The following is a 24,588-nucleotide window of genomic DNA, read 5'->3' as shown; positions in this document are numbered from 1 at the left end:
TCTCTTTGTCAGGTTTCACCACTGTGTGAAGTCTAATTAGCTTTAATTATGTTAAATTATAAGCACTTGCTAGTGAAGCCTATTTGTTGCGTAGAGAGGCTGCTTTGTTGGCAGTTTTGTGTTGTCTGGTTTGGTTCATTATCAGTATTTGTTGGTAGAAGACCCATGAGGAGGGTCTGGGACACCAGACACCACTGTTGAGCCTTCTGGAGGTGTTGCCTAGTTCAACAAAACTCTGAAGAAGGAAGGTGCCTGCTTGATAATCCCAGTGAAATGCATTTGATTGCTGTTCTGGTGGTGATCTTGTTGGTTTGGTTCTTTTCTGGCCACATCAATGGGGCATAGATACTTGCTAGTGAAGCCTAATTGTAACTCATTTTCAGCCGGTTAGATGCAACCAATTGGCCTAATTTCACATGAATTTTTCTTTTAAAATGTATTTTGTTTTTACTTTTTATTATTTATTAATTTGTTTGTTTCCTCTCTTGTATGTCTTGGTGTCACGGGTACGCTGGCGAGACTATACCGCTCAGTCTGGCATCTTTTGTCTTGTGTCATTTGTTTTGTTTTTTTAAATGTATTTGATGTCTTGATGTCTGTGCCTACAGGAATGCTGTGGGAGTACGCCACTCTGTCTGGCATCTGGCTATTTTGTGTTTGTAAATTGTATTTTTTGTATTTTAAATTACGTTTGTGAAACGACCTTAGGTGTCTTGAAAGGCGCTTTATAAATAAAATGTATTATTATTATCATTATTATTATTATTAGTTGCGCACAGAGGCTGCTTTGTTGGTGATTTTGGGTTGTCTGCTTTGGTTTGTTGTCATTATTTGTTGGTAGAGGACCCATTATGAGTGTGGAGGGGGGTGAGCCTGGGACACCAGACACCACTGAAGAGGGCCTTCTGGAGGTGTTGTGGGCCTTATTTAATGAAACGCCTATAAAGCAAGGTGCCTGCTTGATAACCCTAGTGAAATGCTCTTAAAGACTGTTCTGTTTGTGATGTTTTTGTTAGTTATTTGTGATTTGTTAGTCATTTTGGTTTAGAAGGTAAATAGACTTGGTTGTAGATTAGCCGCTGTGTGAAATCCCCTACTCATAGCACAAGATATCCTGTGTATACTTGATAAATGTTACCAATTGTATGTTATCTGAGTAATAAGAACATAGCCATCAAAATACACTTAATTTATGTTTTATTATTCTATAATAATTGCCCATCAGAACAAATTATCAATAAAACCTTATATACAAATCATAGCTAATCTGATCATGTATAGGACACATGCAAATCCAGACACGATCATACCATTTAATAACACACAGGTTATATTTCAACTCTCACTCAGAAAACAAAAGGAACAATACAAGAAATATACATCAAAAACTTTCTGTTCTGAAATACTCAAACAGGTGAAGAATCCTGCCTTGTAAAATTGACAGGGTCTGTTATGGTCATAAAAAAAGGTTGTGTGATGCAATTTATGTTATTTCTGTCATTATCAAAATATTTTTGTTTAACATTGGTGTCACATTTTCTGTGCCACAACAGAGAAATGCAGGCTGTAAATGCAAACAGTATAATTTGGGGCAGTTTAGCATTGTTACTGATAATCGTATTTATTAAACAAAAATGCTTTATTTACTGCCCATTTATTTATCATGTTTAGCTGTGTATTTTTTTAATACATTTTCTGTCAACTATTGTGTGATAAGACATAGTCTGTATACCAGCAGATTGTCACATGTGATTCGATTTAAATACATTAAAATGGCTACTCTATATACATCCCTTATGTTACTGATTTACATTGAGAGATCCCATATAAATCTCATTGGTATCCAAATCATTCTTCTAATCTACATTACTGGCATCGAAGGACACTGTGCCCCCACCAATAAAGCAATTCTCTAAGTATTCTTGTAATATTTCTAACAAATCATGTCTTTTAATGGAGTTACAGTATCTAATAATATAAACAACAGCTTATGGTCAGTTTCTTGTTGGTTTTACTTTATGGTTATTCTCTCCTCCAAACTTATTAGAAAAAAGAATAAACATGCTATGTGACACTCTAACCGCCAACCGTGAACTGAAAGATCTGAGAAGGGCTTTTATTTTCAGTGCAATGTGCTGCAGTTAAAAAAAGTAAAGAAAAAAAGGAGTCTATGGTGAGGGAGAAGGGGGTATTTTTCTTGGACTGAACTGAAACAAATACATTTCCAGTAATATTGCAACTCCCTGCTGAGATAAAGATTGGTCCCATATTCTTGGCTTTGGATCATGATTGATGTTGCCTGGCCACGTCTATGTTGGTCCGCTGCAGTTCATAGGGATATGGGATAGGCGTAGAGGCAGGGTGTCCAACGGCTGCTGCCCCCTAGAGGTAGTCCAGCTCCAGTGCATGACTTAGGGCCTCCAGATCCGCTCGGCATGTCACCCTCCAGAAAGGCATATTCTTCTGTAACAGCAAGCACAGAGTAGCCTGTTAGCGTTGAACACTAGGGGGAGCTACATAATCAGTTTATTTTGTCTGTCAACGTGTTGAATGTATGTTGTGTAATAGAGTGTCACCAGTGTCTGTTACCCTAGCACACACTCCATACCCAATTCCTGATAATTTCCTGCTGGTTTATGTCTATGTTCTGTGTAAAGCTAGACAAGTTGTTAAAAAATTAGGTATTTTTGTCATATTAGCTTACCTTCTTGGCCACAGTCTCCTCCTCCACTCCATCCCCTATGACTACATACACTGCGCGCCGACCAAACCGCTGGGTAATGCGCTCAAAACAGCTTTCTTTGCCTGTTAAGACATAGATAGGATTGTAAGATACCATTTTGTGGCAATCTGGTTCTCCTCAAAGAGTGTGTAGAGGTAATGGTTACCTGTTTTGGTAGCACTGTAAATGTTCTCTATGGGGAATGCGGAACCCAGGCCATATAGCAAGACCTTAGATAGGGCTGGAATGAGTTGTGTAGTGGTGACCATCACATTCACACAGTTGAGCCTGAAACAGGAAGACACAGTCATCAACGATCTCAAACAGCATACTAAACAGGGTGGGGAAACCCTTGTATTGTGTTTTCCTGTTTATGCAACCAATTTCTATGTTGTTTTTTTTAATATGTATATGTATATATAAATTATCAGCTTTTAAATGTGATTTCATAAATTCATAAATGTGTGATACTGGGTTATTGTCTACTGCAACCTTGCTTGCTTCAGGGTGTGTGTGCCTACCTGGAGTTGATTAGAGCGAGAGCCTTCAGTGCCTGTGTGAGCCACAGGTCTGTCAGAACCTCCATCTCCCGCCTCAGCTGTAACCATTCCTCTCGTTTAGGGCTTCCCAATAACCCTGCCAATCACAAGGCAACACAAACCATTCACTGTTAGAGACATACACCAGTCAAATTTCTGTCCGAGTATTGTACAATTTGTCAAATTATATACACAGTTTCCACTCACTTTGTGTCTAATAACTTGCATCACCCTCTTGTCTCATTGCTTTGTGTCACCTAGTTATTTTGTGAACTGACACTTGAATTACACTGGGATCTTGCAACTCACATTCCAACTCTGCTGAAATATCAGTTCATTTCCTTGTTCTCAAAACAAAGTTGGTTACTGAACTGGCTTCGTACAGTACTTTCCCTTCTTTTTTTTGTGTGATTGTAGCACACCCACCTCCCACGTTGTTCTTGTAGGTGTTGTAGATCTCCTTGACGCGCCGGTAGCGGAAGGCCAGCTTCCTCATCCAGTCGACCCCGCCGTGCACACCTGAGCCCAGGCACAGCGTGCCCCCGCCCGTCGGGCTCTGGAAGCCATCTGTGCCAAAGTTGTACGTGCTGCGGATGGGGTCACACATGAGTTCATACATACTGTCCAGACTAGCGTGGATAAAATTTCTGCAGATTTATGTCGGATGATAAACTGTACCGCATGACAAATGAGCCTGTAAACTCCCTCTTAAAAATGGCTCTTTAAAATTCAAGTCCAAAATGGAGAGGTAGGAGTCATTCAGTTTAAAAAAAGCCCACAATAGGAGCAAATACCAAAGTGATTTCATTCGCCAGGAAAAGAGATTAAGGAATTTAATGATTCAATCACTATTATTTTTGGATACTCCTTATGCCGTCCTGTGACACAAGATACAGGGTGCTTACAGAAACAAGAGGGATTAGGCATAGAGCTCCTGTCAATTCTTTTTTTTTTATTCTTACCTCAGATCCTGTCCATTGTCGTCAGAAGCCACATCATCGATATGAACCTGGTCACATTCCTAGGAAATGAAGAGAAACCAGATCTATTCAGATGGGAGATCTATTTCAGGCCAGAGAAGTGTCGTGCCATGCAGAGACAGGTTCTCCCGAGCAGCACTAGCCTCGGGGAGCAGTAGGATGAGGGAAATATATAAAAAAATATATAGCCTATATGACAATGGGGAAATAGGCAGTGAAGGCACAAGACATCCAGGCGCCATTAACACAGAAACGGAAGAGAGAGAAAATGGCACAGTACCAGCTGTACATGACACCCCAGCACACCATACATGCCCACACACATACACACACACACACACACACACACACACACACACACACAGAGAGATGACAAAAACAATGATAAAGAGCTCTGGCCTTTAACATTGCCAACATTAGATCACTGCATGACAGAATGCCAAAAACAACACAAAAGTTGCATGCCACTAGTGAGTGTGTCTGTCCCTTGATGTGATTAACACATCCAGTGGAATTTCATACCATTTTTGTGTTTGTGAGTAGTATAAAATATGATGACTGAATAACACCTGCATAGTAATCATCAACAGAAAAAATAAATGTTCTTTTAACAACCTACATACTTCATCCCCTTTTGTCTGATGGCACACCTCAACTTCCTCTCTGGTTTTCTCATTCTCAAACATTCTTAAACATTCTCTCACTCTCTCTCTCTCGCTCGCTCTCAACCTCCCTCCTCAGACGACGGTACAAACCCGACAGGGCCGCCTATCGTGTTTCAGGCAGCTCGAGACAGAGGAAGACGCTACCTCATAGCACAGCGCACTCATATCTATAAGGGCCCCCGTTCTCCCTCAGAAAGTCCCCCCTCCCCATCATACACACCCACAGACAAGACCAGCACTCAGCTTTGCTTTTGGGTCACTCGATCCTGTTTACACAACCCACCGATGCAGACACTTCACTCACACTTTCATTAGCTTCTGACAGATATTACACTCCGGCTTTAAGTTATCATTGAAGGCTCTGGGAGCGCTGGTCAGCGATCATGTACAGTATTTTGATGGAGTGGACTCCTGACTCCTGACCCGTGGGAGCTTGTTTCCAAAGAATGAGTGTATGCTGTTTGTTGGATCTTGTTGAACTGCTGTGTCACAGCTACTGATTACCTTCTTTCCTTCCTGCAAGGGAACACTTGTCTATCCATCACACAGCTATGTATTTTCTTAAAGCTCTTCACCAGCCGTAACCATGGAGCTATTTTGCCTGTGGCAACACGCTCTCTCAGCTGACAACTGGGAATGGGGATTAGATCAATTACCTTTAACAGTTGTGTGGAGGAAGATGGTCATGGCTACATTAATAGGGAAACATATCTAAAAACCATGGTCAAAATACTTAACTATATTCAATTTTAATGTCTCTTAGAAACAACTGCATTTCCTCCCATGTCTCTTAAACTGGCGCTCCACACCAGGACAGAGTTTTCTTTTATGACTAAGACACACAACTTGAATCACTATGTCACAGTCTTTTCCCTCCTCACAAGCATAATTTAATCCACTGCTCTGTCATAACAACCCAAGAGTAACTCAACATTAATCTCCATATCATAATGGTCATAATGAGTGGTGATCAAAAGAGAAAAAAAAATAAACGATTAGGATTTACTAGAGTAATTTCTGTCACTCCACGTACATTACAGCCGTGCAATTACCATAACTTTACATGGGTGGCTTAGGGCTGAAGGTGTCAAGGTGATGGCACTCACCTCCAGGTCATTAAAGAAGAGTCGAGAATCAGCCAGGTTAAAGATCATCTCCTCCATCCACAGCCCCAGCGAAACAGCCTTGGCAGAGTCCTATGACGAGAGAGTGGGAGAGACAGAGAGACCATATACGTCACATAGCTGACACAAACACACATCTATACACATGGCATGACACTACCATACAAGTACACATTTACCAGCTAGACTTTTTTCCCCACTCTACAGTGCTGCATTTGTTATTACAAACTCTTGTCACTTTGTTGTTCAATGAAGATTGACATGTTCGTCACGGCCGAGCTCCCTGACGACTTATTAAGCCACACTTCATTGAGCCGAGCCAAAAAAACACAGAGCAGCCTTCTGGCCAACAATGGGGCCGTAAATCGCTGTGTGCTGCAGGTGTCACACGGCGGTGAGTAATCAGGGCTGGCAGCGCTTTGCCGCCCGTGCCAAGGCAGGTAGCTTTCCTGGCTCCACTGCTGGCAGCCTGTCAGGGGCGGGGAAGTGTCAGCCAGAGGTGACTTGTCAGATTAGTGTCGGGAGAGGGCAGCTACACCCCCCACCCCACCCACACCTCTCCCTGCTCCACCCAGTTGGGTCCACACACAGAGACGACTGTAAGAACAAAGGGCGAGGTCTGAAAAGACGAGGAGGAGAGAAAAAGAAAAGAAAGAGGAGGGCGAGGGCGGCCTTTGTGTTAATTGAGATAATTACTCTCAATGACCTTGTTTGGTTGGGCTATTTCATGGATGAAGAAAGGGTGGTACTACATGTCTCATACCCCCTCTGATGTAATTACAGGGAAAATCCTGAAGAAAGAATAAGGTGGGCAGTCCAAGTCATAATGACTGACCTCTCCTCATTTCAGCCTATGGAGAGGAAGCACTGAGACGTTGGGAAGAATTCTCACAATAAAATGTTTTTGTTAGAATTCAGGGAGAAATTAGACTCCTGGTGGTGACCCTCTAATGGCTGGCGAAAACCTCTGATGCGTTCAGCAGTAAGCCTCCGCTGAGTAGGGCGGCTCCAAACAAACTTCTTTCAGCACCCAAATTGTTTTCTCTCTCTTTTTCCCCTCTCTCTCTCTCCCTCTCTCTCTCTCTCTCTTTATATCTCTATTTTTCTTTCTTTGTGGGTCTGGGCTTGCCTCCACACCAGCCAAACAGTTGTTTACCACGGAACCTTTCACAGCTGACTGCTCGTGGCATGAGGTTAGAGCTCCATTCAACCGAGACATCGTGCTGCACACATGAATACAAAAAGAAGCCAAATTATAACAGATAAAGGTTGAAACGAAAACCTGTGTAAACATTCCTTCACGTCTGACAGTATGAAACCCGCCTCTGATCAGCCTCGGAAACAAAGCACGTCAAATTCTGTACAAAACAGCTGAGGCCTTGACTAAACAAATGCCAGAATTTGGATCCTCAGTGGTCATTGTTTGATGTTCTCATCGTTTGCTCAACACTGCATGGGATTTGACTGCAGAATGGCTGGGTTCACTGGTAGATGCACAATACCTTGCTGGTGGGGCCAGTCAAAGGTCCTTCCCCAGGATACAGTCAGGACAACAACCACAACAACAAAACAGAAAGAGGCTGCAGTGCAGAGATAGGTTTCTCTGTACAATCTCCACTTTTGCTCCGCATCAAACCACCAAGGAATCGTGGGAATTCCAAACAATCAGCGAGCCAAGAAAAAGAAACACGAACATCTCTCCCTCCCCACCCCCCTACATAAGCTGCCCGGCCATTACGTAAAGGTCCAACCCCTGTCAGTCAAGCAGCGGGAGATGGACTTGCCAAACAACTTGCCCCCCTCCATGAGGGACAAAGAGGCCCCCAGATTTCAATAAGTGATTTTATCTCGTGACGCTTTGTCAGTCCTGGTCCGCTGCCTCACTTAGCTCTTAAGCAGCTCCAGAGTGAATTCTTCAGCACCCCAAGACTTTAGTAATCCTCCATTACAACTGGAATGACTTTTGGAAAAGTCTAACGCGCCATGCAATCGTGCAACCATTTTCACTCAAGGATGGAGTAAAACCACTGCAAAAAAGTGCCCAAAAGAGTGCACGGTGTCCAAGTCTCTGAGGTTATGCTTGAAATATAAATTATGAATTTACTCCACGAAACTCCACACTGTGTGAAGCTGGGAGATGCCCCTCGGCTTTGTGGGTAAGTGGGGTTGCGTGACACTAAGTGGGTATGAAAAACGGTGCAATACTGTACCTTGCCAAATCGTGTGGAGAAAGTCCCAGTGAGTAGAGAGTGGAAAATGATGATGGTCTCATCTAGATCCCAGATAAACACCCTCTGTGGATCAAATCATTTTTTTTTACATAAAAAACTAGCAAATTACAAATATCACCTGTCTCTTACCTGACAGTGTAATTACTGTAATTTACCAAATGTAATGGAACACTTTTGTAAGGGGACAGATAATTTTAGTAGTATGGCAGATCGACAGACACAAAACTATAACTTTGCTTGTTCATGATGGCCTGACACTGTTGCGATTTTTCGTGGCACAAATCCCAAATTCTGCATAACTTCAAAGAGTAGAATTATAGGAAAATAATAATTTATATAATTTTATATTTATTTGATATATGCGAGCCAAAAAAACTGCAGTGGAGGGAGCGGCATATCAGTGTTCATGTGAAGGCATAATATAGTGATATGTGCCTGGGGAATAGCGGTCAGAGTTGCACGGCTGTACCTCGATATCTGAGTCGAGGGGGGGCGCTGGGTCACTGGCCCGCTTTCTGCCCCTCAGTTTCCCGTCTGAATTCCGTCTGCCAGGAACCCCCTCATGATCCTTCACTGGAGTTGGCGGGCTGGGTGGGGGATGGTATTCCCCTACACAGGCACACACACACACACGCGAACACACACAGAGACACAGACACACACACACACACACACACACACACAACAGCAACCAATGTCTTCAGTATTAGTTACAAATAACAAAGTAATCCTCAGTTCTTCTAACATGGAAAAAAAGTCCCCTTGCCCTCAGCATGGTTTCAGAATATTGCCATCCCCTGCAGGTCCTCACCTGTGTGTGACTCTGGACTGTGATTGGTGGACACGGCCGGGTGCTCTGGATGCTGATAGGGCAGAGCCGAGGCCAGGGCTGTGGGGCTGATGTTGCTGGCAGTGAGGTACGGGCTGTTGTAGTGTGTGTTGTAGTATGGGGAGTACTGGCTTTGGCTGTATGTGGTGTATGCCGAAAAGTCCTAAAATCAGAGACACGCCATACAGTTACAGTTAAACTTACACATGTACAGAAGATATACATATGTATCATGAACCACCAAGATGAAGTTTAGATACGTAGTGGCACACCCTGGCGTACAGAAAATACTAAATGTATGTGAGGACAAAGTCTCACTTCCAAGTCATAAGACCCTTCTGCTTGGATTAGTGCTGCTTCCTTACCTGCTGGGTCGGACTGAACGGCGTTGAACCTGTGATTGGGTTGGCTCCCTGGAAAATTCCAGAAGAAATACTGCTTCCTGGAAAAGAAACACACAGCCACCCTTCAGTTCAGGCCCGAGATGTGGCAAATCTCTGGCTTCACAACACGTCCGGGCCAAACCTCCTCCAACCAAAACATGGCACCGCAAAGGCAATAGGCAGCGTCGGTGAGAGGAATGGCTAGAAGCCTAGCCTCCGTCGGAGCACTGCTGTGAGTGAGGGCTCGGGGCCCTGGGAGAGCCGGATTGATTTATGGATGAAAAAACAGTACAGGTGGGAAAGCATGAGGTACGTTTAAATACGGCAAACAGTAGCAAACATTCGTGGTGAACATGTTTCCTTTGAACAATTTGGTGTTAACATTCCTTTGTAATGGCAATTGCATTGTTGCCTTCGTCAAACTAACGCCCAGTTCCACTGTATGTTCGTGGAGAACTTCCTCTTTAGAATGTTTGCGATTGTTTGCAAATGTTCGCCGACAACTTAAGGCAAACGGAAAACTGTTCACCAATGTTCGCAAACATTCGCCCATGTTTGCAAATTTGAATGCACGCCAGGTGTGGAGCTGGGAGCAAATCCATCACTGTTATCAGACAAGCAGCAGGAATGCTGTGCTCTCTCTCTCTCTCTCTCTCTCTCTCTCTCTCTCTCTCTCTCTCTCTCTCAGATCATTTGTTACAAAGTTACAAAGCAATTCATCTCAAAGCTCCACCAGATAAATGACCGTGCCAAAACACCAAAAAACTCGAAGGAGAACAACAAAAGAGGGCTGTAAAAATAACAAACACAGAGTGAAGGGGGGAAATGTATCACAAGGAACAGTGCAATATGTTTCTGATCTACTTCCTCATGCCGAAAAGTGGATACCACTGAGTGAGCTTATTTATCTGATGCTTGAGCCGGTTTGGGGTAAGAATTGATCCGTACATCACACAGACCCAAAACAACAAAGCCAGACCCAGAGATCTTGGACGTTTCATTTTTCTTTCTGTCTGATAACAAAAGTCTATCCGTCAATCAAATCTTTTTAACATGCCATGAACTATACCGAGTGTCCAGTTCAGCAACTCTGCTGGACACGCTTTCCTGAAGCACACATCTGGTCGTAAAGTTTTTGCCGAGAGTAGAGGTTTATTTGATATTAACAGCGGATACGGGCAACAAACACAAGTCCGCGCAGCGCGTCACGCTGAGACAGTCTGACGTGAAATCGGAAACATGGTGAAGCTTGATCTTGACACGGCTCCTCCCCTCCTGCGCCCCTGTCCCCATGCCCTGGGCTTGCAGTGTCTGCCTCCGTTCCCAAACGCTCCTTGACCTCTCACCTTTACAGAGAAGAGGTCAATTTCACGGTGCTTTGGAGGCCATAAAGTTGACTGGGTGAGACTAGGATTAGGCGCCACAGGACCAGGGGAATGCGCTGAGTTTTTTTAAGGGGGGGGGAAAGCCCCCCACTCCCACCTCCTGCTTCACTGTTCCTGGCCCCCCTCCCGGCCCACACAAACACACCCGTCCAATGGGTAGCATGCTGTGGTGGGGAGCGAAAGGCAAGGGTTTGACCCCTGGGAGAGGGGAAGGGAGCCGGCTGACGCCAGGACCCCAGACCGCGGCTAATGGGGAACAGGTGTGTGTGTGTGTGTTTGTGTGAGTGCGTGTGTGTATGTGTGTGTGGGTAGGACCAGGAGAGGCGATCTGAACAGCACCTGGAAATGTGAGGGGAGCCAAACGACCGTGCAAGCATCTTCAATTTTTATCACGCCACAGAGATAAAGAGATCACAGAGGCAATGACAGATAGATAGACACTATTGGTGTGTGTGTGTGTGTGTGTGTGTGTGTGTGTGTGTGTGTGTGTGTGTGTGTGTGTGTGTGTGTGTGCATGCGTGTGTGTGTGTGTGTGTGTGTGTGTGTGTGTGTGTGTGTGTGTGTGTGTGTCAGAGAGTGACTGAGTGAGTGACTGACAGAGAGAGAGAGAGAGGAAGAGCTAGAAAGAAAACTGCATGTCCAGACAGGGTATAGAGCCAGTGATGTATAAGAGTTTTGCAAGACCAGAAAGGGAAACTACAGAAAGTGAAACTGCAACAGGCTAAACACTGCCTGGGCATGACCAAGTTCATTGACAAAGCTGAACCCATTTTCTCTAACATATCAAGACCGTGCTGCGGGCGTTAGGGAACGTACCATGCGTGGAGTAGCTGTACAGCGCCTGACTCGGGGGCGTGTTGCTGAAGTTAGACGTGTAGCCCAGCAGACTGTTCTGTGCTGGCGAGTGGCTCAGGCCATCTTCTGTTTTAATGTCTAAACACAGGAAAAGACCAAAAAGATCACACTTACTCAAATGTACACATACAATACATTTACATGAAAGCAAACAAGTCATTAGTACAGTGACAATAATAACGACTTTTTAGAGTGGCTTTGAAGGCTGTAATATACGCTATGTAGTATATCCACTTCTAATGATTTTTACAGACAAGACTTTTGAAGTGATGAAGTCCTGAGTATATGCATACATTAGAGTAAATCCATGGCATCCAAAAACATGGATTAAAGGCCTGAACACCCAGTGTGAATACAACAGGAACAGGGCCAATTCTCAGCTCATAGGTGGGCCATACTCACTGTAGGAAGGCATGCCGTAGCCTTGGGTGTGATGGGTATACGCTGAATACGGCCCCGCAGGCTGAAGAGCGGGACTGTACTGCGTTTGTCCATAGGCTGCCATGACTGCTCCAGACAGCTGCTCTGAGATAGAGATAGAGATAGAGATAGAGATAGAGATAGAGATAGAGAGAGAGAGAGACAGAGCTGTCACCTTTTTCCTTGTCACTCTGCCAGTACACACAACACAATGTGCTTGCAGCCTTTTTCACTACATTTCTGACAGTTTCCTCACTGTGTTTAGATTTAGTACTGGAGGGATTTTACAAGCAACAGGTACAGTGCCACTGCAAGCACTCCACATAACTATGTGTGTGTGTTATGGACTTTTTTTGGTGAATCATTGTGAAGGATTATCTCACGAATAAAAGGCATACTTACTGTCGAAATGATGCTTTATTCGAGTATCTCTTGTAGGTTCAGGGTAGATTCTTACTTTTTTTTATCTTTCTTGAACTATCACAGCTTCTTGCTGTCAGCTTTCCTGTGTGAACAAGAATGAATTCTCATTAAACTGACGCCACTCTCTTCGAGCAACACAAAGCAATGAATCTTAAGGACGCCTAAGACATGATCAAGACAGAGCATTGAAGGAAGGAAGAGGATTTTTTTTTTCTTTTTTCTGAGATTTGATAAGGTAACTGAAGTTTGATATCAGTGAGAAGAAAGTGACAGACGGGTTACATTCTTTAGACAGTGTGGTGCCAGAGGGTTATGTAAGCCTGTGGCATTTGAAGCAGGTTTGACACAGTCAACCGTCTGTTTGTGACAACCAGCTAGAGGTGCGTTCAAATTCCTTGAACAGAGGCAAACTTTCATTGCAAACATGTCTGTCTGATAAAATATGTTTGAGCGATTTTACATATACATCTTATCTCAACGTTAACTCTCCATCAATCTGAAGCAGTTTGCGAGGGTTTGCAAACATTCTAGGGGAAACTCAAGGCAAACAGAAAACTGTTGGAAAATGATCGCAGACGTTTGTGAATGTTTGTCACGTATGTGTGCGAATTTGAAGGCACCTCAGGTCTTAAGGAAATAGAACAAAGCTTGGCACACTCTACTCAGTTTACATGCTGTGTTATTGTAAGATCATATTACAAGATATAAATATTGTGCAGACAAAATATACCCTAATTAATTAAACAAGTGGCTGCAAACAGACTGTGACCAGTATACTGTATCTATATTAATTGAACTTGCACAAGATACACAATTATATTAAATAAGTTTGCAACTGTAATTGAGATTACAAATAAGCATTGTTATTAAAACAGGCCATTTGTGCAACTACTAATAAAGCCTATGCTCTTCCATAATGCTCTTCCCAAAACGCCCCAACTTTTCTGTTCCTTGTCTTCTTTCAGGTGTCATGCTCGAGGCTAATGGCAAAGCGCTAATGTCCATTATCGACCGAAGACAAAAAAATAAAGGGCTATTCAGCTCCAGCACCCTACACCATCCTCCCACACCCCCCCAGCACTCCCCCACGCCACCCCCAGCCCCCTTGGCTCTCACTGTTGCCCTCTCCCTCCGGGGCATTTAAATCTGACCACGCCAAACAGGCCTTGTTGAACTGTGGCCCCAAAGCTGACAGCGGAGTGACAGAGACAGAGGGAGAGAATGAGAGATGGAGGCTGCGGGGATATTAGCTGCCGAGGGGACATAGGGGAAAAAAACAGATAATGATGTGGGGTGGAGGGGGAAAGAGTGTGAGCGCTGAAAGGCAAAGAGGTTTAAGTGTAGAGTGTGTGTGTGTGTGTGTGTGTGTGTGTGTGAGTGTGTGTGAGTGTGTGAGAGAGAGAGAGAGAGAACTTTTAAATGTGAATGGAAAATGTGTCCTTTGTTTACTATTGGAAATCCTACAAAACAGGTAAATGAAGAGGAAAGGAAACCTCTCTGACAGGTGCCAACTCTATTAATCACTCTGACAACATATGACTCCTGCATGTGCAGACTGCACAGTTAATGGCAATTGTATCTGATGTGGAAGAAGTATTCAGATTTGAATATAAAATACCAATGTAGCAATATATAGATACTCTTTTACAAGTAAATAACCTGCAAGAAAAAGTCTTATTACCGTTTTTCTCAGTCCCTTTGGTGCATTTCTCAGATCAGAATTGAAATTCTCAAAACTACTTGTTCATAAACACAATTCTCATTGCTTCGAACAAACAGCAAATGTCTTAGTACATCCATGCACTTGATTAGGTACAAATGTCTTTTTTACATTTTCAATTGCTAATGTCATGTTGGTCATAATGTACTATATTGGTTCCATGCTGAATAGTCCTACCCCATAAAACAAATAGGCCTTATTCTATCACTTAAGTTATGATATGCTAATAAGTATTGACCTACATGTAGCTGTCATAATTTATCATATTTTCTTGTTCAACATATACATATATGTGACCTGACAGACAGGAATGTCAGGATATAGATAGATTTATTTATACAGTAAATTTGGCTTACAGTGGTGCACAGCTCTAACCAAGGGGTTTATACTGTGTATTTGTTATTTGTCCTTTGCCAAGCGCTGCAAAGGCCTTTATTTTCTTTATACTGTCACAATGTCTGTCAACAATAAAAACTTTGAAACATATTCACTCTCTTGCAATCAACCCCCTCCACAAACAGTAATGTGTAACGAGTAAACTGTCAAATTGACAACAAGACAAAGTAGTTTGACTCTCTTGTTCATAACCAATGGTGTATGGACTTGTCATTTTGATTGCATTGACAGTTTCAGTGGTATTATAAATACTTGCTTTTGATACACACACACAAGCATTTTGAGAAAGATACTCACTTTTGAGTTTTTTCACTTTTGGAAGTATAAATACAATAAAAAGGAAATATATGGAAGTACAATTAAACTGTTACATTGTACTTCAGTACAATACTTGAGTAAGTGTACTTTGATACTTTGCACCACTGCAAAAAAACACATGTAGACAAAAAAGTGGGGTGTGTTAAAAAAAATACATTATTCAACCGAACCCACACAGACATATTCTCACCCACCCCCACCTTCCACACTGGCACACACACACACACACACACACACACACACACACACACACACACACACACACACACACACACACACACACACACACACACACACACACACACACACACACACACACACACACACATAAACACACATAAAAGAAAGAAGTAGTGCAATTCAATCTCTGTTTGAAAATGGGGTTGTTAGTTTATCACAAATGTTGTTCAATTAAGAGCATATCACATTGCTTAGAAAGAATGGGTGTACCATGGGCATAGTAGCAAGTTTGTTGACTACCACCAGACACCAACACACCTACACGCACAGGAACGGCTCAGTGGCCTTATCAGACATAGAGGACAGAGAGAATGAGAAAGAGAGAGCTAGGGGAGAAACACGAGTGAGGAGTTAGTGAGCGAGAGGGAGAGACAGGAAGAGAGAGATGGATAGAAAGAGACAGAGAATGGGTGGAATAGGAGTGAGAGGAAGAGAAACAAGAAGGAGAGGGGGACAGAGAGAGAGAGAGAGAGAGAGAGAGAGAGACAAAGGAATGATGAGAAACTGAGCTCTGACAGCTTCAGTTCAGGCCTGACTTCCTGTGCGTCGCTGCGCTGCAACGCGCCGCAGCCCGGCTTCCTGGTGGAGGGCCGGCGCGGAGCGGAACCGAAGGGCATGGGAAAGAGTGGCCGTGCAGCCCCGGCCTCGGCAGGAAAGCTGATCTTAAACAAACCCAGTGAGGGGGCAAGGCCAGTCCAACACTCTTCACCTGGCCGCTCGCTTTTTCTGCTAGAGCGGGCTTTTTTCACGGGTATCGCGTTCCTAGCGCCAACCCCCTATTTGCGTCGCACACTGGACAGAACGGCCTCGGAGACAGTCCTCCAAAAAATGAACTCACAGGAGAAAGCCCCTTTAATGAGTGGTGAGTTCACAAGGGCATGCACTACACAGGATGGTGTAATTCTCTGGTAGACATGCTTTGCAATGAGTTAACATACATCTCACAGAGTGGGGTGCGGCGCGCAGAATGCAGGTCGGCGGCCCAGGACAAAAACCCCCCCCAAAAAAAACATCTTTCCTGGCCGGAGCATAACGGTACCATGTCACTGAGCAGATGAGAGGAGCCTTCTGGTACGCGGATAGGTGACCACAGGCCCCTGTGAGGTCGGACAGTGCCATATGGACGTCCTCTTCAACACACCGCCATCCCCCGGCCCGAGGGGAAATACAGCATCAGCCCCCCACACACACACACACATACATTTATCTTCAGAAGTGCCCTGACAAAGCTCTCACTATCCCTCACATGTCTATGCAGGCTCTCCACAAACCTCCAGTGCCATCTGCCAGTTCATTTCCTCTACGGTCCACAGTGGCTAAGGACCAGGGAATGTGAGACCCTTTGCCCAAACAATTCCATTTTCAGGGCTACCATACAATGGCTGCCGTTTTTCTCCTCTGCTGCTTATATCTCTAATTTCAACATTTCTCATAAGTGATGGTAAAATACCTCTGAAACATACTGTGAAGTATAGCTTAAAAAAAATAACCAAATAAAGCAAACAAGCAAGCTGAATTTTCAAATGTTACGTAATTTACGTAGCACATTTTTAAGGGCCATTGGAGACATTATTTGGAAGGTAGAGTTATTTCTGTGAGCGGATCTTCCGGTAACTGTGTTATGTAACCATTTTAAGTTCAAAACTCTATCTTAACTTCCTCAGAAATTCTTTCCTGTATGCTGATTAATTCAGAAAAAGCTGCTTGCAACTCTAAAGTTCTCTTTGTTCTGCTGTAAAAAAATACAATAATTTTGTGACCACCGGCATAAACCCTCAACAAAAATACTTTCCCACGTATTCTTTTTTTTATTATAAGGATGTCAAGAGTTAACTAATCTTCATCATATTGCATTGTAATGAAATCTTCCATAATCTTCATCATATTGTGTTGTAATGTAATGTTTCTATTACTAACTTGGCATCTAAGAACAACTGGCCGAGTCAATATTGAAATATACATATTGAACAAAAACACATTGAAAATTAGCCGGCTGGCTAGCAATGGCACATTTAGAGAAATCAATGTGTATTGTCCTTATAAATAAATGAATGAAATGTAATGCTATTCTATTTTCCACTGATAAGAAGCTGTGTGCTTCAGCACAGCTCCATCTCCACCCTGCTGTCTGCTACAGTAAGCCTTGCATCTCCGCTCCGTAACGCTAAGTCCCCGATGGAGCACTCACTGCCTCAGGGCAGCAGTCTGGCTGCAGCCTTTGAACCTGGAGTGTCATAAATTAGCTGTCGTGGGGGGCACCCTGCCCTGTGTGCTATAATGGCAGCAGATGTATGTGTGTGTGTGTGTGTGTGTGTGTGTGTGTGTGTGTGTGTGTGTGTGTGTGTGTGTGTGTGTGGGAGGGGGGTGATTAGGGCACTGTAATAGCCTCACGAGATGACTTATTCTCTGTGTGATTACTTCACTGCCTTGGGCACAATGGGGAGAGTAGCAGAGAATGAGCTTTAGGTATTTTTGTGACACACCATAGTACAAATAATACCCAGTGGATGCAAGGATTTTGCAAAACTAAAACCAATGGAAAAAATGTCTCCAGTTTTGTTCTAAACAAAATATTCTAAAACAAAAAAGTGCATGTGTGTTTCACATCACTCACAGTTGACATAGTCAGATGCATTTTCATTCACTCGCCAGAGACCTTGACTAATTCTCTCTATGGACTAATTCTCTCAAAGTTTTTTCTTTCTTAAAAAAGCCCCAGCCTTCTCCAAAGTCTCCAACCTGTTGCCATCTCGCAGGCTGTAACACTAGCTGACTGTCATGGTGGGCTTTCTTTTCCACATGACAGCCTCTGAGCATCAAGCCATGCTTTCATGCCAGCTGTAGGGCAGCATTGCTGTAACCGACCCTTTTCTTTCAATCATGCAACTATAACCCTTCCCTTCCCCCCTCCACTCCCCATCCCATCAACCTCTAATGCCTCCACCTCCACAACCACCTCCCACCCCCCACCAGCCCTCTTCCCCAAATCAGTGCCCTGGGACGTGGGTCACAGAAAGGGACAGCTGGCAGACCTCCCCGGAGCTCACCCAAATGAGTCCGGGCCCAAGTGGCAGGGTGACCCTTGTCAGATGGTGGTCTGCTCTCAGGTAAAACATCTGGTCTGCTTAATGGGAATGGGAGCGTGTGTGTATGTGTGTGTGTGTGTGTGTCTGTGTGTGTTTGCTTGCTTGTGTGTGTGTGTGTGTGTGTGTGTGTGTGTGTGTGTGTGTGTGTGTGTGTTGTGTGTTTGTTTGTGTGTCTGTGTGTGTGTGTGTGTGAGAGTGTGTCTGTGTGTGTGTGTGTGTGTGTGTGTCTGTGTGTGTGTGTGTGTGTGTGTGTGTCTGTGTGTGTGTGTGCCTGGGGGGGTTGGATCTCCGAGGTATAATCTGAATTGACACCATTCCATCAAACAAAAGAGTCAAATGCGTGCCTTCCTCATAAAGCAGACGCTCTACAGCTTCTCATTTTGCTTCACTGACTGCAAATCAGCGTTGTATTTTTTTCTTTTTGGCAAATCACACAAACGGTGTTTTATTACAGACACCAGAGAAATTCTCCTTATTTTGTCATCTCCGTTGATGGGGTAAAATCTAGGTTACACTCTCACTCCTTTAGGGCATCACCAACTCGAGGCCAAGATTTTATGTAAGGTGATGAATGACATGCTTCTCATGCTTTCCAAACGAAAAGTTTCACTTCCTGTACAGCAAGGTACAGCTTACAGCTTAAGCCCTCGAATGGCAGTGTTTGTTTTATGTCATTTCTGTTGACAGAGTTGATCCCCACTTTAGAGACATTAGTACTGGTATCAAGCCACTCAAAAACAAATTATTAAAATGTGTTCAGCTGAAAACTGTCACACAAATAAAAACACACAAGAGAGACTGCTTCTTGTGTCAACTTGCAGAAGAATCAGATTTTAAAAATACAGCATGTGCCTCAGGTGAAATCCTGTTAATAAAACATTTTTGTAAACCCTTTGTTTCAAATCTGCAGTTGAGCTGTAGAAAAAATAATTGTGTTTATGCTTTGATATAATGAGTTTAGATTTGGCTGGTGTGTCTCATTGGCAGGCTAAGCTATCTGGTGTGTTTCAAAATCAAGTGTGCTTGATTGACGGCTGTGTCATCTTAATAATGTGTTTCATGGCTGTGTAATCATGGCTGATTTATGTGTTTCTGTGTAAGCAGTATTAGAAGGTGTCAGTAACAATGTATTGTATCATATAATGCATCAAATGATATTATTGTATTACATCTGATATTGCATCATGTTGTTTTGTCTTGTCATAGCATCTGATCTTGAAAAGTAGATATTGAGCCTACTTTTGTGTCTAAGCGCAGCATAGAGGATCACAAAAAAAACAGTGTCTGACATGAACGGAAGCCAACGCCTCGTCTTCTGTGAGAACACTCTGACCAGGCAGGGAGAGGGACAGAGGACTGTGTCTGAGTGTTCCAGTGAGTGTGTGTGTGTGTGTGTGTGTGTGTGTGTGTGTGTGTGTGTGTGTCCAGTGTGTGTGTGTGTTGCGCTGTGCACGTGTGTACGTGTCTGTGAGTGATAAGAAGGGTGGCGAAGGCCTGAGACGCAGCTGTTGCTTGTTGACAGACCAAGGTTTTAGCTAAAGGGTGGGCGACGAGGAGCGCACTGAGGGATGGGGGAGGCTGAATCACCAGTGGCCCAGGGTGCAGCTTGGGAGTACGGTCAAGCAGGGGACTGGACTGGACAGCACAAGGACCCTCTACATACATAATATATAATGTATTCACCAAATTACCTCCCCTGCACAAAGTCTGGCTACTGTTTTTCCAGTACTGACTTACATCCACACAGTCCTTTTAGACTTACACCTACATTAAATGCATTAATGGTAACTGGCAGGAATGTTAAAGATCTTCCAAAACTGTTTAAGAGACACAGCTAGATAATCAGACACACACTGATCATTATTTACACCATTAAATATTGGACGGATCTTGAAAAATAGAACAAAGCATGATGGTAACCAAAGATGGACGTTTTCTGTTAGTGTACCCAGGTACTCAAACAAATATTTCTGATTGATTAGTTTTGTTTTACACATTCATGTTAAAGCACAACACCCTGGAACATTAATGTGTGAATATGGTCATATTACATATAATCTTTCAGAAATAAGTAGAACATATCTGACTGAAAAATATACTTTCAAAATCATAACTATCTATCATCCTCCACTGATTAGTTTCATAATTCTTTAATGAATTTGATATTTAATCTATTTTATGCTCAAATAAGGCACAGTTTTTCCTTAAACTTTTGCACACTGTAAGAAGAGGAGCAAGCCATGCAGAGAATGAAAATGTTTGCCTTCCACATTGGACTCGCTTTACACAAATCCCGAAAGGCTAGGGAATGTTTCGCCGGGTGCACCAATATTTCACTCATTACTTTGCGGTTATCTGCAATCTTCCAGGATGCTAGCCACAGATCAGTTGACCAGTGAAAGCAAGTCTCGAGTTCAGGGCCTCCCTGAATCCGCTCCCAACAGAAGGGGTTAAGGCCGGCCGTGAAATAATGAAATTGGTGAAGATAAAGTCAGGAAGAACACTGCTTCCTATGAAAATATTTATCATTCCAGGAACCTTTGGCTACAGAGGACTTTAGGAATTAATTTGTGTTTTCTTAAGAGGGGGTGCCTCTGTGCTCAGGATGGGGAATTCTCCACACTGGCTGATCCCGAATCCAGGACCTATGCAGCTTATTCGCAATTTATTAGAGGCCGTAATAGGAACCATGAAGGCAGACGGTCACAGAAAAAAAGGCAAATAGTCCCAAAATGAGGCCTGGTGTTATAAGGCATTGAAATAGTGTTAAATCAAGCACACCCAGGTCCATAATACCCTTGGCATGTGCTCACTTTTTCAGTTAGTTGTGGAACTAACACAAATTCAAAATGACTGAAGGATTTTGATCAGATTGAAGTGTTGTCATTTATGGATGTATAAAGGTGACAATACATGGGGCAACTTTTTGAGCAATGTTGCTGGGCAACCACATAACCAGTTCCACATCTCCTGTTTGGATGATCATGAAGATTTGCCTACTGATGATTTAAGTTCTCTGATTTAAGAAAAGGATGTTGGTCAATATCAATGGAAATGTGCCAGAACTAACAGAATACTCAGGAACACTGCATTGCACAACATTGCTCAAAAAGTTTCCTTGTGTATCATCGGCATAAAATTCAATGTGTGGTTCATGCATCAATACTGCATGTTTTGTGAGATCTGGTCTTTGAATTGATCACATTGATGGATCAATCTATGATGAGATTAGGATGATATGATAGAATTGGGAGATTGAAGGTTCATGAAACCATTTTCCAATGCCTTTTATGCATCTTAAGAAGGATATTTAGCTTTTTTTTTTATTTAAATAAGCCATTTTTTGAGAGATTTTTATTTTTACCCCTCATATTCCTCCAGGTTTATTTGTTTGACTACTCAGCTTTGTGGTGTGTATGAAATGAAATTGCTTTTCAACAAAGACAGAGGAACACTTTTCAAAGTCTTTCGAAAAAACAAAGACAAAGATGGGTATCTAGAAGGTCACTTCCAAATCTTTCAGTGCATGTTAAGTAATGACTTAAACTCCCCTGGGCCAACACAGTGATTGAATAGCATGAATAGACTCCTTGAAAAATGTGCTTTAGGTGGCACCTTAAAACAGCACCTCAATGCTTGCAAGCTAAAATCAAAGCACACATATGTTTGATGTGATTTTCAGTGGATATAAGCTGCTCCCCCCCCCCCCCCTCTCTCTCTCACACACACACACACACACCATAAAATAAGCTATTAGGTAGAAACTAGAAAGTAGAACTTTCAAACATTCTGCCCATCTATAATACAATCTTTTAAGCTTTGTTGACTTTGTAAACTGTTCAAGAGAAATGTCTGAATTTCTAAAAGTCTGAAAGATGTATAAAGATAAAATAACATAAAATACACATGGAGATTAGCCTTGACTTTTTACTCGTATTGTTGTCAATTTCTGAAAATTATTCTTAAATTGTTTTGTAGGCTAAGTTACAGCTCAACAAAAAACAATTACAGATCAACAAAAATAATTATGAGACAAATTTGTATCAGGTTTTATTGTGTTATATTTTTCATCATAATATTTTCTGTTGAGCACGTATTAAAGCATTCAAATTAATTTGAACACAAATCATGAATTCAATCAATCATGAATCAACATACTATTTTGTTGTTGGAGATTTTATGAACACATAATATTAGGAATAAAGTGAGCGGGTGCGTGCTTGGGCTGTGATATTTTTAACAGTAGTGAAGCAACACGCCATGCTGAAATTTTAGTTTAAATCAGCACTGTTTTAACTTTTTTTGCACAGCTCTTGCTTATTCGTGATTTAGGATAAGTCGATGGAGTATAGCCTATTTTATCAAATGTATAGGATCACTTTGATAAAATATGACGTCTTTTTTTCAGGCTACATCGCAACCTGTGATCTCCTTGAGTTCTTCAGTCAAGGTAACCAATATTTACTTTAAATGCTGATTTAAATTGTACAGCTTGTACAGCTTTGTATGCGGCTAGGGGGTTTACATTGTATCCAACATATAACATTTCATTTACAGACAAAAAATACAATTTACAAGAAAATCTCTTACCATAGTTAAGTGGCAATGCAGTCGAAGATTAGACAGAACATTCAAACAAGTAGCCTGTCCATTTTTCGTGTTGTTTCGAGAGAAGAACTCCACTGATATGGGAACAACTCTAAGGACGGTGTTTCTTCGAGACCTTGAGTGGCGTCCGCCACAAAGGCATGCATTCACTGATCTGCTTCGACGCTGACCCTGTTATATTCTCTGTAACTAAAATGAAGGTTTGACATGACAGTCAACGAACTTGTCTTTACTGTTTACACGGCATTAATAGCCAGGACAATTGCGCATTAGTTCCCGCGCTCCTCTGAAAACGTTTGTACTGGTGAAGAGACGCGCAAGGAGGAGACGTTAAATAAATGATCCAGCTGTGGTTCCTCCTCCAAGGGGTGTCCTGTCCTTTCTGCGCGCGTATGACTGAAGAAAAAGTGTGTGTCTGTCGGCACGCGCATACGCGCGTGCGTGTGCGGGGACTCAAACTTCATGATGTGTGTGTGCGTGCAGTATGACAGTGTTAGACGCTAAAAAAACAAAGAAATAAATAAAGAAATAAACAAAAAACACATCACATTTTTCGGTGCTAGACCTACATGGCTAAATAAGTTGTAAACATGAAGAAATGTGTGTGATGACTTACCAGAGCTTGTACTAATGACATAAAATGCTCAATATGTAAGGTAGTTGCACTTCAAATCCTTAACAGGTAGGCCTATGACAATATTTACGTGTATATACCTACTTTTCTCATTTGTATGAAATCTGAATAGAAGGGATAATGTGTCATTTGTGTGCAGGTAGATTGGCATTTAATGTAATATTTATACTATATTATATTTAAAACAGTGGGCCATTAGCCTACATATCATCAGGACTTTATTAGTTCTGCTATCTCATGCAGGTGCATGTATAGCAAATTTTCAACTAATTCTAAACAACTCCATGATTAACCTTACAAAATCCAAATTCTAAAGAAATAATTGAACTCAGAATTAATGCCAACTCCTTTCAGGATAAGTATAACTTCAGAGACACCACCATTAGTCACACACTTTTGATGCCACCTAACCTGTTCGATAACTCCAGTGAAATGCTCTGGGAGGCTGTTGGTGATGGGGTTTTTTTTCAGTTTATTTTGTTGGTGATGTTATTTTTGATAGTAAATAGGCTTGGTTGTTGATTGTGGGCAATCCCCTACTGCAAGCACTGGGAATTCAACATCACTCCTGTGTATAACTGAAATGACATTTATGTTTAACATTTAGCGACTACCTGTTACACAAAATGTCTATCTTTTCATCCTAACTTGCAAATCCTACATAACATTAACACACCGTACAGAGAAAGAGAGTAGGCTATGTCTGTGTACGCTATATACCTCTATACCCAGTAGGCTATGTCTGTGTGCAGGTATGCTATATACCTCTGTACCTACAAATCTGCGGGCATTTTAATACTGTGTGAGGTGTAACTGTATTTGATGACTATTTATGCGAGTGAGTCCAGTAAGAGAGGAGCTATTGCTAGCTGTACCTGAATCTGAGAAACAGCATATCAGTTTGTGAGAGTGTGTGAGTAGCTGTTGCTAGCTGTACCTGAGTAAGGGGAGTGAGCAGGAGGTCATGTTTCAGTGGGGAACTCTGGAGGAGTAGGGGGAAAAGGAGGAAGAGGAGGAGGAGGAGGCCCAA

At 42.5% G+C, this 24,588-nt stretch overlaps 1 protein-coding gene across 2 annotated transcripts; it reads right to left on the bottom strand.

Annotated features, from left to right (window-relative positions):
* Window positions 1–1,180: 1,180 nt before the first annotated feature.
* eya2 (EYA transcriptional coactivator and phosphatase 2) lies at window positions 1,181–23,274 on the bottom strand. Of its 2 annotated transcripts, none has more exons than XM_048254709.1 (15): window positions 22,907–23,274; window positions 12,536–12,638; window positions 12,116–12,238; window positions 11,675–11,791; window positions 9,456–9,532; window positions 9,073–9,253; window positions 8,731–8,870; window positions 8,241–8,324; window positions 6,013–6,102; window positions 4,224–4,282; window positions 3,688–3,848; window positions 3,244–3,358; window positions 2,889–3,010; window positions 2,705–2,805; window positions 1,181–2,463 (listed from the first exon to the last, which is right to left on the bottom strand). In XM_048254709.1, exons 3-15 carry the CDS (start codon window positions 12,216–12,218, stop codon window positions 2,383–2,385), a joined length of 1,431 nt encoding a protein of 476 aa, XP_048110666.1. In that variant the 5' UTR covers window positions 12,219–12,238; window positions 12,536–12,638; window positions 22,907–23,274; the 3' UTR covers window positions 1,181–2,382. The 2 variants fall into 2 exon arrangements, with proteins under 2 accessions (XP_048110666.1, XP_048110667.1); XM_048254710.1 differs by having other exon boundaries at window positions 12,116–12,233.
* Window positions 23,275–24,588: the final 1,314 nt, after the last annotated feature.

This window comes from Alosa alosa, chromosome 10, assembly GCF_017589495.1.
Source record: "Alosa alosa isolate M-15738 ecotype Scorff River chromosome 10, AALO_Geno_1.1, whole genome shotgun sequence".
NCBI lineage: Eukaryota > Metazoa > Chordata > Actinopteri > Clupeiformes > Clupeidae > Alosa > Alosa alosa.
Note: the sequence above shows the minus strand (reverse complement) of the source record. Positions and strands in the feature narration are given on the sequence as shown.